The 17,076-nt window shown below is 48.4% G+C and overlaps 7 protein-coding genes across 7 annotated transcripts; 3 read left to right on the forward strand and 4 right to left on the reverse strand.

Moving 5' to 3' along the window:
- Window positions 1-436: 436 nt before the first annotated feature.
- Window positions 437-2,655, forward strand: HD556DRAFT_1456413 (N2227-domain-containing protein; the record flags this gene model as incomplete). Its single annotated transcript, XM_041308141.1, has 11 exons — window positions 437-529; window positions 597-837; window positions 896-1,056; window positions 1,112-1,197; window positions 1,253-1,320; window positions 1,374-1,440; window positions 1,495-1,643; window positions 1,694-1,794; window positions 1,847-1,919; window positions 1,967-2,073; window positions 2,130-2,655. The coding sequence occupies 11 exons, from the start codon at window positions 437-439 to the stop codon at window positions 2,223-2,225; spliced, it is 1,242 nt and encodes a 413-aa protein (XP_041153213.1). The 3' UTR covers window positions 2,226-2,655.
- On the reverse strand, window positions 2,581-4,757 carry HD556DRAFT_1249331 (general substrate transporter; the record flags this gene model as incomplete). Its single annotated transcript, XM_041298835.1, has 9 exons — window positions 2,581-2,888; window positions 2,942-3,100; window positions 3,154-3,407; window positions 3,531-3,667; window positions 3,724-3,818; window positions 3,892-4,153; window positions 4,216-4,377; window positions 4,432-4,514; window positions 4,571-4,757. 9 exons carry the CDS (start codon window positions 4,755-4,757, stop codon window positions 2,581-2,583), a joined length of 1,647 nt encoding a protein of 548 aa, XP_041153214.1.
- An 853-nt stretch (window positions 4,758-5,610) lies between these two features.
- HD556DRAFT_93793 (Alpha/Beta hydrolase protein) lies at window positions 5,611-7,089 on the reverse strand. Its single transcript, XM_041312078.1, has 3 exons — window positions 6,690-7,089; window positions 6,244-6,635; window positions 5,611-6,181 (listed from the first exon to the last, which is right to left on the reverse strand). Exons 1-3 carry the CDS (start codon window positions 6,814-6,816, stop codon window positions 5,951-5,953), a joined length of 750 nt encoding a protein of 249 aa, XP_041153215.1. The 5' UTR covers window positions 6,817-7,089; the 3' UTR covers window positions 5,611-5,950.
- Window positions 7,090-7,430: 341 nt separating this feature from the next.
- On the forward strand, window positions 7,431-10,108 carry HD556DRAFT_1314004 (glycoside hydrolase family 3 protein; the record flags this gene model as incomplete). Its single annotated transcript, XM_041300873.1, has 8 exons — window positions 7,431-7,685; window positions 7,746-8,239; window positions 8,307-8,436; window positions 8,460-8,475; window positions 8,529-8,724; window positions 8,776-9,322; window positions 9,373-9,754; window positions 9,807-10,108. 8 exons carry the CDS (start codon window positions 7,431-7,433, stop codon window positions 10,106-10,108), a joined length of 2,322 nt encoding a protein of 773 aa, XP_041153216.1.
- A 1,052-nt stretch (window positions 10,109-11,160) lies between these two features.
- On the reverse strand, window positions 11,161-12,011 carry HD556DRAFT_1249325 (Alpha/Beta hydrolase protein; the record flags this gene model as incomplete). The annotated part of the gene is made up of 3 exons (XM_041298833.1): window positions 11,161-11,391; window positions 11,454-11,842; window positions 11,897-12,011. The coding sequence occupies 3 exons, from the start codon at window positions 12,009-12,011 to the stop codon at window positions 11,161-11,163; spliced, it is 735 nt and encodes a 244-aa protein (XP_041153217.1).
- A 779-nt stretch (window positions 12,012-12,790) lies between these two features.
- Window positions 12,791-15,647, forward strand: HD556DRAFT_1420145 (uncharacterized protein). Its single transcript, XM_041304455.1, has 8 exons — window positions 12,791-13,256; window positions 13,391-14,103; window positions 14,155-14,187; window positions 14,235-14,940; window positions 14,992-15,016; window positions 15,069-15,165; window positions 15,218-15,320; window positions 15,371-15,647. Exons 1-8 carry the CDS (start codon window positions 12,945-12,947, stop codon window positions 15,431-15,433), a joined length of 2,052 nt encoding a protein of 683 aa, XP_041153218.1. The 5' UTR covers window positions 12,791-12,944; the 3' UTR covers window positions 15,434-15,647.
- Window positions 15,179-16,989, reverse strand: HD556DRAFT_1456504 (phosphatase 2C-like domain-containing protein; the record flags this gene model as incomplete). Its single annotated transcript, XM_041308142.1, has 5 exons — window positions 15,179-15,997; window positions 16,057-16,224; window positions 16,278-16,634; window positions 16,713-16,898; window positions 16,929-16,989. 5 exons carry the CDS (start codon window positions 16,987-16,989, stop codon window positions 15,609-15,611), a joined length of 1,161 nt encoding a protein of 386 aa, XP_041153219.1. The 3' UTR covers window positions 15,179-15,608.
- Between the last annotated feature and the right edge of the window lie 87 nt (window positions 16,990-17,076).

Consider the following 17,076-nt stretch of genomic DNA (forward strand, 5'->3'; position numbering starts at 1 on the left):
CTGGATGCTGAGCTGCGCACTACAGCAGCCATAGAATACATCAAAAAATAGTGCCAGGAACGATGATCTTGCATCGTATATCGCCAAGTTTAACTAAAAAGGTAAAGCTTACTCATGGTCGGTGCTCAGCTGTGCTATGACAAGCAGCGGTAGTCAAGCCACTTATCATGGCTGTTGCTCGGCGTTACCCTAAGAAGCCTAGGCGAGGATACGGTGAGCAAGCCAGCGGGAATTAACCCTTGACGTTACTATACCTGACGAGACCGGTTATATCGTAGCGTTGATTCAGTGGCAACCGCTAGTACTATATGTAGTTGTTTGATGTTGTTGAATTCGGAAGTCGCTGACTCATCCATCTATAATTACCCTTTTCTGACTCGGTTGCTTCGAATCACGCTGATCTTACTTAGTGGTACTTACACTTGTTTCTCGAACAATGTCCCAAACATTCTCGGATGCTGAAATCGAAGAGGAGCAGAAACATTTCTCTAATGTCATCGCAACATTCCAGCAATATGCCCAATACTCGGCAGGTGTTTTTAATCATCACGCACCGCACTGTCCTTATGCATCGCCTGCTCGTCCGACATATTTAGCTAGCAGCCAACAATAGGCGACGAAAAGACATTCACACGCTTCCTCAGGGTGACAAAGATCTTCTCGATGTCCTTGGGTACCGACAAAAACTTCAAGAAGTGGATAAAGCCATTCTGGCCAATGCAGAATTCTTGAAGCTGATTGTTGCAAACCCCGAGATCTTCGGCCATGATCTCGATTCTCCTAAAGACGCAGATGAGGACAAGGCTGTCTGTGGGACTTTGCACGAGCATTCGCATGGTTTGTAGTTGTACGAGAAAGAATCCGATTTGTGCCTAACATTGTCAATGTTATGCAGGTGACGCGCATTCACATTCTCATAGTCACCCGCACCCCCACAATCATTCGCATGACCATTCGAATGTCAGTCAGCATCAGCGAAAGTACAAACCTACGGACTTCGATATGGACAAGTTGCGAAGCACCCTGAAGCAATTTGTACGAGACTGGAGTCAGGAGGTAAACTTATAATTCTGCCCCTTTTCAGCGTATGTAACCTGGGCTTGCATTACAGGGAAAAGAAGAACGGGAAACGTGTTATACGCCAATGAAAGACGCGCTGGTCGCGCATTTCTCGGACAAACCATCTCCGGAGTTAAGGTTGGCTTAGGCTCCAAATTCTCCTCTAGACGATACAGATATATCACTCCACCAGGAAAAATATTCGGGTGCTCGTTCCTGGTGCAGGTCTTGGCCGGTTGGCTTATGATGTTGCGAATTTAGGTTTGCAGAGTTCATGTATCTCTCTTCTGAATCGGACTTGATCAAATCGCTAGGGTTCGCCTGTCAGGGAAATGAATTTTCTCACTATATGCTTCTTGCATCTTATGTTATTTTAAACAGGTGAGAAAAGCAGGGATCTGAGTGTACTGGCTAAACATTTGATCTTGGTCGCAGGACTGATACAATTGGACAATACACCATATACCCTTACGTCCATTCTTTCTCCAACCTTCCTGACCGCGACGCGATGTTACACCCAGTGAAAATACCTGATGTCCTTCCCTCGGCCCTACCGACTGGCTCGAATTTTTCCTTGGTTGCGGGTATGAGTATTGACAGGTCCTTTTAGTATCGTAGCTTCTCAACGTTTCAGGCGATTTCGAGGAGATTTATGGAGCAGAATACGAGGAAGGCGATGTCGAACCACAGGCGGGGCAATGGAACGCTGTTATGACATGTTTCTTCATTGACACTGTGCGAATTCGTTTCTGTCCAGGTGTATTCTATCCTAATGAAGCTCCTTCAGGCAAAGAATATTGTCAACTACCTTCGTATAATCCACAGGATATTAGCACCCGGTGGAGTGTGGATTAACATGGGTCAGGACGCTCGTTTCGTCTCAGTTCTCCTGCTGACCACATATCAGGTCCGCTGCTCTGGCACTTCGAAAATAATACAACCAATGATCCATCTATCGAACTTGATCTCGAAGAAGTCAAAATACTGGCTCGAAAAATCGGCTTTGTGATATCTGTAAGTCTTTATATCGCACCCGCTGTGTAAATCTGACGAGGGCGATCTACCATCAGGATGAGCGAATGATAGACACGACTTACACGAGTAATTCCCGGTCTATGCTGGGATACGTTTATAAAACTGCTTTCTTCACGGCGACGAAAGCTTAACGATAGATGCACCATGAGCTTCTCTCGTTTGTTGAATGACACGCATGACTATGGTGCTGCCTTGTGTGTGGCAGGTAAAATGGTAGCAACTTCGGTCGATATCGGGTTCAGATGGATTGTGCAAGATACGTGCGTGTATTCGTTGTTCGCTCATCTAGAGTATCAGCAATCACATCGTAGCTCTTAATATGCTCTGAGATAGGTATTTCTGCGCACCCATCACGAGGCTCACCCCGGTAGTCTCAGGTAAGCAAAACAAGTTGAACAGCCATCCTAGCAGGTTCAGCTCTGTGTAGAACTCAGCGGGAGGCAACCAAACCAGTCAAGTTCATACTATGAGATCATAACGTGCCCATCATGCATCCCCCCGCCCTGCTTGGATCTCTTGCTGCATCTTCATCTCTTGCTTTTTATTCCTCATTCTCTGGCTCTCTCGGATCCCAAAACCATCCTGAAAGATGCTCTGGACCTCCTCGAGGCTCAACCCAGCAGTCTCAGGGAAGCAAAACAAGCAAAATAGCCATCCTAACAAGCACAGCCCTGCGTAGAACCCAAATGCACCGGCGGGAGTAATTTTCGCCATGAGGGAGAGGTATGTAGAGCCGATGAGAAGGTTGCCAGCCCAGTTCGTCGCAGTCGAGAGCGATGTGCCAATACCGCGGACTGCATGAAAATGTCAGTGCTGAACTGACAGGTAGGAGAAATAACGATGCGACCTTCGAGACCAAAGAGCTCGCCTTGCTGCCACGGGACGTTTCCCAAGCCCGTCGCATACGATGCGACGAAGATGATCATCGAGAGAAGAACGATCGCTGACCATGTTCTGGAGTAAGACGCGCCACTGACTAGATCGCCACCTGTATGCAGTGTCATATCTACCAAATCCGGTCCGTCATCTGACCTATCGCGCAATTAATGGAAAACATACAATGGAACGCGATGCTGGCAAGGGTGAGGCCAAAAACCATGCCAGGTGCAGAGAACACCATGATCTTCCGTCGTCCCACGATATCAATATACTTCAACGCAAAAAGTGTGAAGATGAAGTTTGTCCCGCTGATGATCAGTCCAACCGCTGTAGGCTGGTTGAACCCTATCTCCTGAAAGAGCGATGCAGAGTAATACATGAGCGTATTGAATCCACAGAGTTGTTGGTACGCTTGCATGCCGCATCCGAGTAGGCTGGTTGAACCCTATCTCCTGAAAGAGCGATGCAGAGTAATACATGAGCGTATTGAATCCACAGAGTTGTTGGTACGCTTGCATGCCGCATCCGATGACTTTGCAACGTCAGTACGGCAAGACTGCGTAAGCAATGGGTGTATCTTACTCAGTGCTCTACGGTTTACGGGAACGGTGATCATGGAGTTGAAGCGCTCAAAGAAGGTTGTGGAATTTGCGATGTCGATACTCTGCTGTACCGATGCACGGAGAACCTGGAGCTATGAGGTGGTTCAGACTATTTGCCTGTGTTCGACTGACCAAATGCTAAGAATACCTGTAAATCAATCTGTTCAGCCGTGGCTTCCGAGTAGACACGTTCTAACACTCTGTGCGCAGCCTCTATGTTACCCTTTCGGATAAGTATCCTTGCTGCACGACGAAGTCCATTGTTAGCCATACCCCAGTAAATGACGCTACATAACCAAAGAGGAAAGAAACTCACGACTCTCCGGTAAGAACGCCAAACATATCAATTGAATACCAGCTGGGACGGTACCAAGTCCCACCATCCACCTCCAACCACCACTCACATTTGCAAAGCCTGCATCGATTCCATAAGCAACTACCTGCCCAAAAGTGATCATTACAACGTTCAACACGACCATGCGCCCGCGCATGCGTGTAGGCGACAGCTCTTGTATATACAGAGGCGCGATGCACGATGCAACACCGACGCCGATACCGATGAGGAACCGGCAGCCGATCTGGCAATATTCAAGTTGATGGTCAGTGCGTGGTAAATGGGGGCGCATGGAAGGAAACATACCATACTCCATACCGTATGACAGACTGCCTGCCCAAGAGCTCCGCCGACGAAGATGATGTCTGCGATGCCAAGGGCGGGTCGACGGCCCGTCCAGTCTGACATGGCACCAGCAGCAAGGCCCCCGAGTAATGCGCCCAATGTGGTGGCTGACGTGATGAATTCCTAGAATGAGGTGGTCAAGTGATCATGGAATTGGGTCTTGGATATCAGGCCCACCTTCTGTCCGTCCGATAATTGAGCCGGGCCAAGGTCTCCGTTGATGGTAACTAGAGTACCAGAGATTACACCAGTATCATAACCTGTTTATGCATCGTATGGTCAGTCATTTCATGAAAGTGAAGCACGCGGCCCATACCAAATAACAAGCCAGATATAGTGCAACAAGCCACAAGAAGCCAGACAAACCAAGTGGTGTGTTTCTCGACCTCTGCTACAGCTGCATATTGCGAAATATCTCCAGCGGCGTTTCCTCTAACTTCATACAACTCATCTTGCGTCTTGTCTTTCGTCTGGCGCTTCTCGTCAAAAGAAGACTGGGTCATAATGGAAATGGAAATGTAGGCGTCAATGAGTCCGCTGATCACAGCTTTGTTTTTGAAACGCGTTCTTATACCTGTTCAGGCGTCTGGTGGAGTTAGATATGATTCGGAACATCATGGGGTTTCTACAACTGGGTTTGATCAGACAATTTCTGGTATTATAGATCACGTGGATATACTGTGGCCAAGTTGCGGTGATTCAAATCACACTGATAGCCTAAATGCGTACTGGATTATTATTGGTGAGTCCGAGACTGTCCGGTGTGCTCATGTGTCAAGAAATGTAGCTTGTCAACGTTTCAACTATGAATCGCAGGTTACTGCTGTTTCTGGATCGCTATTATCTCACCCTAGATCTGATCCATTTCAAATAACTGCTCTCCTGCAGCATCGACGTTGGTGGCGATTCTCATACGCTGATATCACTTGCCAGCGAAGCGGACGTGGTCTTAGCTTGTATCTGAATCCCATTCTTATTCACACAATGCCTATACCATTTCCTTGTTATCTTCACTGATATCTTTCCACGTAGTCTGGAAATGGTGGACGATGTCGCTGGGAACTACGCTGCGGATGAAATTTATCCCGATCCAGACTTCTCAATGATCGAGTCACTAGCAAAGAAGCAACCGCATCGTGAAGTCGATCTCGAAGTCATCGCTGCTTATAAAAATAGATGACGAATGCCGGGCCGCACCATACCTCCCGATGTGCCAGAGACATGGGGCCACTAGCTTTTGGCATGGGTTGTCCAATGGTAATCGATAATGCTATTATTGATACTGTTCTCTCTCACATGTATGTCTCATACTACATGAACTCGCTGTCGAAGCTCAAACAAAATCAAACCTCGGTGCAGGGAATTGTCGATTGAAGGTCTGCGGCAGTGATGTTATACCAGCCATCGCATGGTTATAATGGTGAGTGAGATCAATTCTATAGTCAGACAATGCTATCGAGTCGGAAGTGTTCCGAGGTGGTACCGCTTGACGTGGACCCATAGACTCGATGAAGTTGAGCTGAAGGGAACATTGTATCTTTCTTTCAAGCATAAGACTGATATTTTGGCATAGTTGGACTACTGTATGCTTCGCGATACCTTATACACGAGCAGAGGCTAGGTTCCAACAGAAAGTCCTAGACACAGAATTGACCCATCAAAATCAAACCACGAAACACGCTCTCCTTCGCACTTCTCAAAGCTTCGCTCTCGGTAGTTGAATTAAGTCCACGATAGCATCTGGATTCTCGTAGTGAATGCAGTGGCCAATGCCAGGAAGAACTCTGACACTCAGTCTCTCAACGTTACTAGGGATGTGCTCCGGATCACAAACGGCGCCAGCCTCCGGATCTGATACCAGCACGGAGATCTTCACATGAGGGGGGATGTTTCTGAGCAGGCCACTGAAAGACCATGGGCTGTTATGCTGTTCATAACAACAGCAGAAGTGTCAGCAACATTCACCATGTCCACAAGTTGCAATCTTACCGAGAAGATTCCCTCGACAGTGGTACGATCGCACATTGAAAGTCCTAATACACGTAACACGCAGTCACGTCGTGACCAACCACGATCATCAGCCACCTCCTCGGTGGATCTGACATTCGTAACCTCGTTCAGAAACCAATTTTTATGCATTTCGCTTGTCCCCTCAATCTCGAGAGGGGGATCGAGGAGTATGACAGCCGTTTCTTTTGTTTTTGGCAAGAATTGCAAGAGCGACAAGGCCACTGGGCCTCCGAGAGAGTGACCTACAATCACGTCGTAGGATGTGTCTTTGACGAAGTATGGTCGGAGATCCTCTGCAAGGGTGGACATACGGTAGTCGGTCCCTCGTCTCCATGCATGCCCGAGGAGGTTCGGCGCCACGACAAAGAACCCTATGAAGCAAGTTGAAAACAGAGCATCGTCACTATGGTATCATAAAACCTGACCTTCTGATACTAATAGCTGAGCGAGGCCCTCCCATGAACCTGACCATGCAGTCAGCCCATGAATAAGCAGAGCTTTCCTGGGAGCAGTGGGAGAACCCCACTGGGACGCCGAAATTGAGGGGTACATACTAATATGGCTTGTATGACCAAAACTCTGCTAGCAGAAGCTGTTCGAGTGAAGAGGTTCAAAATTCAAGTCTGACTTACAAGATCGAGGGAGGCACTAGCAGGGGAAGTAGCATGTAGGGAAAAGCGTGCATTTAATGGGCGTACAGCACATACTGACCAGAGGAGCCGTCTGACACCGAGACCCTATTGATAGGTGCCACGAATAACCCCGAAGTTCATCAAAGGAAGCGCCCTGCAGCTGACGGAAAACCGGTTCCAGTAATATGACGTGTCTTATTGAATGCAAGAGCCACTGGGGTAGACTCAGGAAAACTATTATTTGAGCAGACAGACATACTATATGCTCCTGCCTTGAACGAAGTGATACAGATATTTTCCTCGGGAGCTCAGTTCTTCCATCCAAAGAGCTGCATCTGCCTCATGAATGCATGATATATGACATATGATAGCCGAGGTCGTTATCTGCGCGCCATTGAGACACGACAATCCTGCCAACGATAATTGAAATCAAGAAGCCTTCCGAGTTGCAAATGGTGCTAGATCGCGGATCAACAAGCTCGTAAAAATAGAAACACGTCAACCCTTCGTGATCTATTACTGCAAATGATCACCATGAAGATTTCAAAGCACGTCGCTCTTGTTCATGCCCTCGCAGCAGGCAGCGTTACTGGTTATGTCTTTCCTGATTGCGAAAGTGGACCTCTAGCAAGCAACGCAATCTGCGACACTGCTCTTGACCCCATTACGCGGGCAACTTCCTTGGTCGAGTTGTTCACTGTTCCAGAGCTGATCAATAATACTGTCAACAAGTCTCCTGGGGTTCCTCGTCTGGGTTTGCCAGCGTACCAGTGGTGGTCGGAAGCTTTGGTGAATGATAATGTTTAACAGAATCTCGGAGTCTGCCGAAACTGACTTGCTTGTGTCCAGCACGGAGTGGCAAACAGTCCAGGTGTTAACTTCTCGACGTCAGGCGAATTCAGCTATGCGACGTCGTTTCCCCAGCCGATCCTTATGGGTGCTGCTTTTGACGATGAGTTGATCAAGTTTGTTGGAAACATTGTGGGTATGGAGGGACGCGCCTTCAATAACTACGGGCGCGCGGGTCTGGACTTTTGGACACCAAACATCAATCCATTCAAAGACCCTCGATGGGGCAGAGGTCAGGAAACACCTGGAGAAGACCCGTACCACCTCTCCCAATACGTGTACAACCTCGTGGTTGGCTTGCAAGGTGGTCTTGACCCAAAGCCTTACTACCAGGTCGTTTCCACGTGTAAACACTTTGCGGGCTATGATATCGAGGACTGGGATGGCACTGTTCGATATGGCTTTAATGCAGTGATCACTTCTCAAGATCTCGTGGAATACTACCTCCCCTCATTCCAGAGTTGCTATAGAGATGCCAAAGTTGGTGCTGCCATGTACGTACTACCACAACTCCTTGCGCCGTACTATTTTGCCGACCCATTCTACCTGTTTATAACGCAGGTGCTCGTACAATGCTATCAACGGTGTTCCTTCTTGCGCAGATGCGTACTTGCTTCAAGATATTCTCCGTGATTTCTACGGGTTCGCACAAGACCGATGGGTATACTCAAAGTTACTTTACTTGTGTATAGTGAGTTGACAACTTGCGAACAGGTCACCGGTGATTGTGGTGAGTAGAGTCTGGATAGTTACTTGGCCTCATGATCAAGTTTCACTTTCCAGGTGCCGTCCAGAGTATTTACTCTCACCATAACTATGCTACCCCTCAACAGGCTGTCGCAGATGCACTCAAGGCAGGAACTGACCTAGATTGTGGCTCCTTCTATGGAGAGTGGTTGCCAATCGCATACAACGAGTCTCTTATCGCAGAGACCGACCTACGCACAGCTTTGGTTCACCAATACGCCTCGCTCGTCCGGTATGGCGCCGTCCTGCATGCCAATGTTTTTTTGCTGATACAGTGTTTCAGTCTCGGTTACTTTGATCCAGAAGAGCGACAGCCTTACAGAACATACAACTGGAGTAATGTCAATATACCTATCGCTCAACAGCTTGCATACCGAGTTGCCGCGGAGGGTATTGTTCTCCTGAAGAACGACGGTACTCTACCACTCTCAAGTAGCATCAAAAACATTGCTTTGATCGGCCCGTGGGCAAACGCAACCACCCAGATGCAGGGCAACTACTTTGGTGTTGCTCCTTATCTCATCAGCCCCGTCATGGGCGCGATGGATGATGGCTATAATGTCACCTACGTGTTGGGCACCAACATTATATCTAACGACACGAGTGGATTCGCTGCTGCTGTTGCGGCTGCAAAGGAGGCAGACGCTGTCATCTACGCTGGGGGTATTGATCTTACCGTCGAGAACGAGGACATGGATCGCTACTCGATTACTTGGCCCGGCAACCAGCTCGACCTTGTTGCTGAGCTTGAGATGATAGGCAAGCCTTTGGTCGTGGTGCAATTTGGTGGCGGACAACTTGATGATTCCATTCTCAAAGGCAATGCTTCTGTCAGCAATCAATTCCTCTTTCTAGTTCAATTGCTCAATAGTTATTTTAGGTCAATGCGCTCGTTTGGGCAGGGTACCCAGGTCAGAGTGGTGGACAGGCTGTTTTCGACACCCTCAGTGGCAAGGTTGCGCCTGCTGGGCGCCTTCCTATCACGCAATACCCAGCAAGCTATGTCAATGAGATCCCCATGACGAATATGAACCTCCGTCCCAATTTAACGAGTCCAGGCCGTACCTATATCTGGTACACCGGCATGCCTGTCTACGAATTCGGATATGGCGAGCACTACACTACATTTCGTTACGAATGGGTGCAAGCCCCTGCAACATCATACAGCATCCAGGCTCTCATTGATGGAGCGGAGTATGCTGCGTACTTGGACGTCGCACCATTTGCTACGCTTGCTGTTAGTGTAACGAACACCGGAAACAGTATGTGGACTATGATTTATCTCATCCTACCATCTCATTTCCTTATCTTCAGGGACATCTGACTATGTTTCCCTTCTTTTCGCCAGTGGCATGTACGGAGATGCTCCCTACCCTAACAAGGTTCTTGTCAGCTACACCCGCTCTCACGGCATTACGCCGGGCACCACTGCAACAGCTGAACTACCGATCACACTTGGCAATCTCGCAAGAGCAGATACCGACGGCAACTTTTGGCTCTATCCTGGCACTTATGAGCTTGCGCTCGATACTAGTGGAGTTTTGACCTCCAACTTCAAATTGACGGGAAGTGCTGCACAGCTCACTTCCTTCCCGCAAAACACCATGACTTCGTAATGTCGTACGGCCCTCGAGGCCTGTTCTGCCATGTTTTTGACGTGTTTGTTATATGGACAATTGGAAATTGATGCTCCGAGCAATTACTAGATTCGATGATCTTCGCCGTGGGTAGTCAATAATAGATTCGAAGCTAGGCACAAGAAGTTGTGGCTCTTCCAATCAGCCGGTGCCGGGCGCCTGTTCTTTTCGTATCATAACGATATCTACGATAACATGGATGAAGATTCTTGCACCTTCAATGATCTCCCAGCCTGTAGACAGTATTCTCGCCATGGCTTCAACAGGCATGCCAAGGGATAGTGCCATCACGATGTGATCAACACTGGAAGGTGCTCTATACGGTGAGTATTGCAATGGTTACCCTGTCCCATACCAGGGGTTGACACTTCTTCAGGCTTTTTTGTTTTCATGTTTTTGGATACGATTTGTTCTTTGACCTACAACAGGACATCAATCGCCTATCATCTAATGTCATTTGCTGAGTGAGACTGAACTGTCGAGCTGCACCTCCACTTCTCATACCTCCCGATGGAGGCTGTTACCGCTGAATGCCAGAGATATGGCGCTACTAACTTTTGGCATGGTTTGTCTGATGGTGACCGATAGTGTTATTATCAACACTGTTCTCTCTCACATGCATGTATCGTACTACATGATTCCATGCATGAACTCGCTGTCGAAGCTCTCTCACAGGCTCAAGCCTTGGGGGATTGTCGGTAAGGTCTGTGGTAGGGATGTTATACCAGCGATCGCATGGTTGTAATGGTGAGCGAGAACGTTGTCATCAAAAATACAATGCTATCGAGTCGAAAGCGGTCCAAGGTGATACCGCTTGACGTGGACCCATAGTAAACTCGACGAAGTTGAACTGCAGCAATAGCAAGGGAACATTGTATCTTTCTTTCAAGCATGAGACTGATATCTTGGGATAGTTGGACTACTGTATGCTTTGCGATCCCTCATGTACGAGCCGAGACTAGGTTCCAACAGAAAGTCCTAGACATAGAATTGGCCATGAAACCACGAAACACGCTTCTCCTTCGCACCTCTCAAAGCTTCGCTTTTGGTAGTTGGATTGAGTCCATGATAGCATCTAGATCCTCGCATTGGATGCAGTGGCCGATGCCTGGAAGAACTCTGACACTCAGTCTCTCAACGTCACAAGGGATGTGCTCCGGATCACAAAAGGCGCCGACCTTCGGATCTGATGCCAGCACGGTGATCTTCACATGAGGGGGGATGTTTCTGAGCAGGCCACTGAAAGACCATGGCTCGTTATGCTGTTCATAACAACATCAGAAGTGTCAGCAACATTCACCATGTCCACAAGTTGCAATCTTACCGAGAAGATTCCCTCGACCGTGGTACGGTCGCACATTAAAACTGATAATACATGTAACATGCAGTCACGTCGTGACCAACCACGATCATCAGCTAGCTCCTTGATGGTTTTGATAGTCACAGCCTCATTCAGAATCCAACTTTTAATCATTTCAGTCCCCTCGAGCTCGAGAGGGGGATCGAGGAGTATGATAGCCGTTTCTTTCGTTTTGGGCAAGAATTGCAAGAGCGACAATGCCACTGGGCCTCCAAGAGAGTGACCTATAATCACATCGTAGGATGTGTCTTTGACGAAGTATGGTCGGAGATCCTCTGCAAGGGTGGACATACGGTAGTCGGTCCCTCGTCTCCATGCATGCCCGAGGAGATTCGGCGCTACGACAAAGAATCCTATGGAGCATGTTGAAAACAGAGCATCATCGCCGTGGTATCATAAAACCTGACCTTCTGCTACTAATAACTGAGCGAGGCCCTCCCATGAACCCGACCATGCAGTTAACCCATGAATAAGCAGAGCTTTCCTGGGAGCAGTGGGAGAACCCCACTGGGACGCCGACATTGAGGGGTACATACTACGATGGCTTGTATGATCAAAACTCTGCTAGCAGAGGCTGTTCGAATGAAGAGGTTTAGGATTCAAGTCTGACTTGCAAGATCGAGGGAGGCACTAGAAGGGGAAGTAGCATGTAGGGAAAAGTGTGCGTTTAAGGGATGTACAGCACATACTGACCAGAGTAGCCATCTGACACTGAGACCAGGCTTTTCCCTATCAATAGGTGCCACGAACAACCCGACAAATGTGGCTGACGGAAAACCGGTTCGAGTGATATGACGTGTCTGCTTAAATGCGTCATCGTAAGCATTTCGATCTTGGTGTATTTTGCTTGAAGAACTACCGCATGGCCTGTGAGGCAAGAATGTAAGCATGTATCTTCTGGACGAATGAGACTGAACAGCGACGCTGCGGCGAAATGGACCTGGGGACCCTTTACAATACCCTGTGCCCCATATGATTTACCCACAGCGACTGTACTTGAGTCTACGGAATAGGAACTAGTAAAGACCGACTATCACAGCTGACTCTGAACTTCGAGAAACCTTGCAAAATGTAATCTCACCTAGAGTCTACGCTTTCCCAGAGATTTGTACGTGCTTCTGCCTTCACACTCGCCCTCCATGTTCACATAGACATTTCGAAATTATTATGCTCCTAGCATCGTTTGTTCGTCGCTGACAATAAGGTGTTAGCTATTGTTAGATCGACTTCGGAGCTAAGGGGCGTGCTGCGCAAGAAGCTGATCTTGTTGTATGATGATAATGTGTATATATGTAGTACTTGGTCAATTGTCCATCCAAGTTCCAGAAGCCCAATCTCGGGCCAATCAACGAACCAGAACAGCCACACGGAGGCATTTCGTTCCAAATATGGTAAGTACGAAATATCGGGACGTTACGAGCGGTGGTGGTTAGATGCTCTTGCTTTCGTTCCATCATGAGTTCGCCTTATGCAAATGTGCCCCGACCCTCTCCGCGACCAAGCCCATCTAGTCGGAGGCCTTCAACAATTGCAGAGCTCTCAGAACGTGCTCTTTCCAACCTTTGGGATCCTTCGAAAGGTCTCAAGCAATGGCTCAAGAAAGCAGATGGTTTCCGGAAAGCTGGTAGAGCACATGCCGAGGCTGGTGAACTTGACGAAGCCTTTATGGAATATGCAAAGTCTGCGACGATAATTCTCGAGAAGCTTCCGATGCACAAGGAGTATTACACTTTACTGTCACCCACGCAACGCCACAATCTTGGTCTTGTGAGTAACTCGTGCCTGCTGCCTTTCTCGTCTCTTCCGATCATGAAATGTGTACTTTATCAAAGTACGATATGCTCTTCGTCGATCCCTCGTAAAATTGATTTCGGTGCGACTCTGTCTAACTCTCCTTTCAGAACGGTCAACAAATTCTTCTTGATCTGGGTGAAATCAAACCAATCATCGTCGACCGCTATGAAAGATGGAGAATGCAAAATATTGAATATAGCAGACCGTCGTCATCAACCGGTCCCCCAGAGGGGAGCAGGCACACGGAGTATAGGCGACAAGATGATGGTCGACGCTCCCCCTTTGACGATTCTGGATGGCTAGCACAAGAAGCAGTTCGTAGAGATGCTGAACGGAAGCGTGAGGAAAAGCGAAGGGGAGATGAGGCACGTTATTCTATGCGATCAGTCGAGACACAGCCACCGCGTCTACAGATTGATACCGGGAGCAAGAAAAAGGAAGACGCATTGACAGCCGCTAGGCGCGCTGCAAACGCACAGTTGTCCGACTCGACGTACTACAATCGCGAAGGCACCCCTCCTGAGCCCGTGACCCCTGTGAGCGCTGTGGAAAAACGGAGAGATCACGACGAGTTCAGGAAGCATGAAGACCACAGAAGAGACGAACACGATGAAGTTAGACGAAGACGCAGGCGGGAACAAGAGGGTATTCTAAAACGTCAAGAGGAAGCAGAGTTTGCTGCGCGGGAGGCTCGCCGTAGCGTTGTTCCTTCTCCCATGCTTGCAACATCCGCAGGCAGCTCCCAGCGTTCATCTTTTATCGATCCACAATTTTATGAAGACGTTGCTCCTCTTCTTATGCCTATCGAGAGCCCAACAAGGTCAGCGTCCTCGAATCTTGAATTTATACATCTATAGACTTGGCCATACAGGAACCGCGCTACGACTCCAACAAGCTTGAAGACGTGAGTATCTCCTCGTCACTGTTGTGCGTATCTCATCATCCCTTCAGCCCGTCTTATCCTGCACCAGTAACCACAACATCACCTGTTCCACCGGATGGACACATTCAATACCCAGAACTCATGTCGCAACACCAGCTCAAGCAAGGCTACGCACCTTCTCTGCAATCAATGTTTAATTACCCCACTCTCAAGCCCACCAATCTTGTACGATCTTCCCTACTTTTCGTACCGGAATCTTCTCAATTTTCTACTAATCAACTTCCTGATCCATCCGTGGTCGTCTTGCCGAGTCAGCCGGCGCCATACCCATACTCTCAGAATACGACGCGGTCGACTTCTGATGTCTACTTTGATTCTGCAACCTCGTATTCTTCTCTTTCACGAGCTCCTCAGGCTGCGCCTCCACCCCCACCCGCTCCCGTACGTCATATCGATGGTGACCGGTACCGGACTGCTTCACAAGAGTCTGCACGGATCACTCGTAAAGCCAGCGATCCCGTCCAAGTACCCGACCTGAAGACTGTGAGCTTGCCACGAGAATGCCTTCCGCGGTTCCTGTCTATCGCATCGCTGAATACGGTGCGAAATCGCGAAACTTGTGGACTATTGCTTGGAAAAGACAAGGGAAATAAATTTACTGTCACGACACTCTTGATTCCAAGGCAACACTCGACAAGCGATACCTGCACTATGGATGAGGAAGAGCTCGTCCTGCAATTCACGGAAGAACGATCTTTGATTACCTTGGGATGGGTATGTTTCCTCCGGCTGTCCTGTGTATCTGCGTCTAACTATCTTCGTTAGATTCACACGCATCCTTCACAATCTTGTGGGTCCTTCAATTTAGCACAGAACCTCTTGCTTACTGGCCCTTTACGAAGGCTTTATGTCGTCGGTTGATCTACATACGCATTCTGGATTTCAGCGTATGCTTCCGGAGTCCTTTGCCGTTGTTTGCGCCCCCAAATTCTCTCCCAAGTGCGTACCTCATTGCTCATACCACTCGTGTCTTAATTCTTTTCACGGTTAGCTTTGGAATTTTCCGCCTCACCGACCCCCCAGGCTTGCAAACGATTTTAGACTGCAATGTTAAGGAAGCCTTCCACCCGCACCCAGAGGTGCCGATCTACACAGTGCGTAGCTTCTGGAGTGGTTCGTCCACAGCTATTGATCAGTTGTTTAGGACGCAGACAAGGGGCACGTGCAAATGAAAGACATCCCGCTGGAGATCGTGGATCTGCGATGATGCGTAGACGTTTTCCTGACTTTTATCTCTAATTTACAAACGCAGCATTTCTGACACTTGGCATCTGTACAATCCGCATCCGTTACCCCATACATGCACACGTCTTGGTATCGGATACTACAGCACTTGTAAGATGGCAGTCGTATCATCCATGTAAGGAACAGGCATGTCTATGTTAAGCATACATGAGAACTCTGTCGATGTCTTCTGCGCCCAGAGCGTGTCTTAACAAGCGCAGCATTGCCTCCTGAACGTCGTCTTTCACGACGTCACCTACTATTCCCACCCACTTCTGGACGAGAGATGTTAGGGATTCGACGTGATCTGGGTCATCCATGTAAAGGTCAACCAGCCCGTCGGAACACATTAAGATAAAGCAGTCGCAGTTTGACTGCTCATGAAGGTCGAGATAACGAACGCTTGCAATATTCGAGACGTATGGTGGGCTCAGATTTCGTCGAATGAAAGACTCAATCGCAGCAGGGACACGAAATCCAGGTTCTACATTTAAAAATATTTTCTCAGTGTAGATGCGAGGCAGTTTGAAGCTCTGGTCGCCAACAGCTTGACGCCGCATCACAGTGAGATCAGCTGATCTAGCCTAATACATTCGGTAGACTTACCTCTCGTGACAGCAAGATTACCGAGCACTCTATCATCGAAGATGAATTCTGGTTCGCCAGGGTGTTGCTGTTTGATGCGATCGGCCTCAGCAGGGTTGTTGCCATTGTAATTATCGCTCAAGATGGATGCATTCCATTGTGAACTCGCGTCTCGTTTACTTCCGAGCGCTGCTCCAAAGTCGATGTCAGTGATTTCCGCTTGAACCTTCACCTCGGCTTACCCACTAAGCCATCACCGAGATTTAGCACCCAAAGATGTTTCTTTGTAGGGTCGACGAGCGTTAATAAGATCGTAGATCCCCTCAAGCAACGTAGGGCTTTTTGATGATTTAGTCCTCCGGAAAACTGGTCGTTGACCCGCGCTTTGACTGTTATGTCTGACATCGTAGCGATTTCGTCGACTTCTTCAGGGAATATTTTGAGGAAGTCCCGTTTTATTGCTTCATCCACGTCAAAAATCGCTCTGGTGAGAACATCTGAAACGCCCTCCAAGTTGGTCACTGTAGGCAACAATCCAGCCATTAAAAGGGAGGGCAATTCGGCGACAAGGTAGTCAGCTGTTTCATGCCCTCCATGCCCTGCATAGGAGATGTTGTATTGTTTAATGAGATGCGAGGGGGAAGATGCATTTGTGGTGGCCCATACTAAACACGCACCATCGAAGACACAGTTCAAGTTCCAGACACCGTTTGGAAGGCTTAAATCCATGATTAGATACCTGGCCTCGTTGACTGAACTAACGTGAGGCTGGAGAGAAGCGCCAAGGCTCCTTGGTGGCGCCCTTCCGTCGGTTGAGATATTAGTTATGCAGCGTACCAGGATCTGGGCACGTAGCTCGTGCTCTGGAAAGAGACGATAACGTCAAGGGCCACGATCAGAGCCATAGCCTTGCATGTTCGCATGACGAAACACTTGAAGGGATGGCATGCACATTGCTTTGTTCACTAGCAAGAAGCGGGTGTGCAGAGCTATGGAACTGTGTGAAATCTACGGCCCGTAAACCCACAATGATTTAAATAT

This window comes from Suillus plorans, assembly GCF_016647745.1.
Source record: "Suillus plorans strain S12 chromosome Unknown HD556scaffold_104, whole genome shotgun sequence".
Classification (NCBI taxonomy): domain Eukaryota; kingdom Fungi; phylum Basidiomycota; class Agaricomycetes; order Boletales; family Suillaceae; genus Suillus; species Suillus plorans.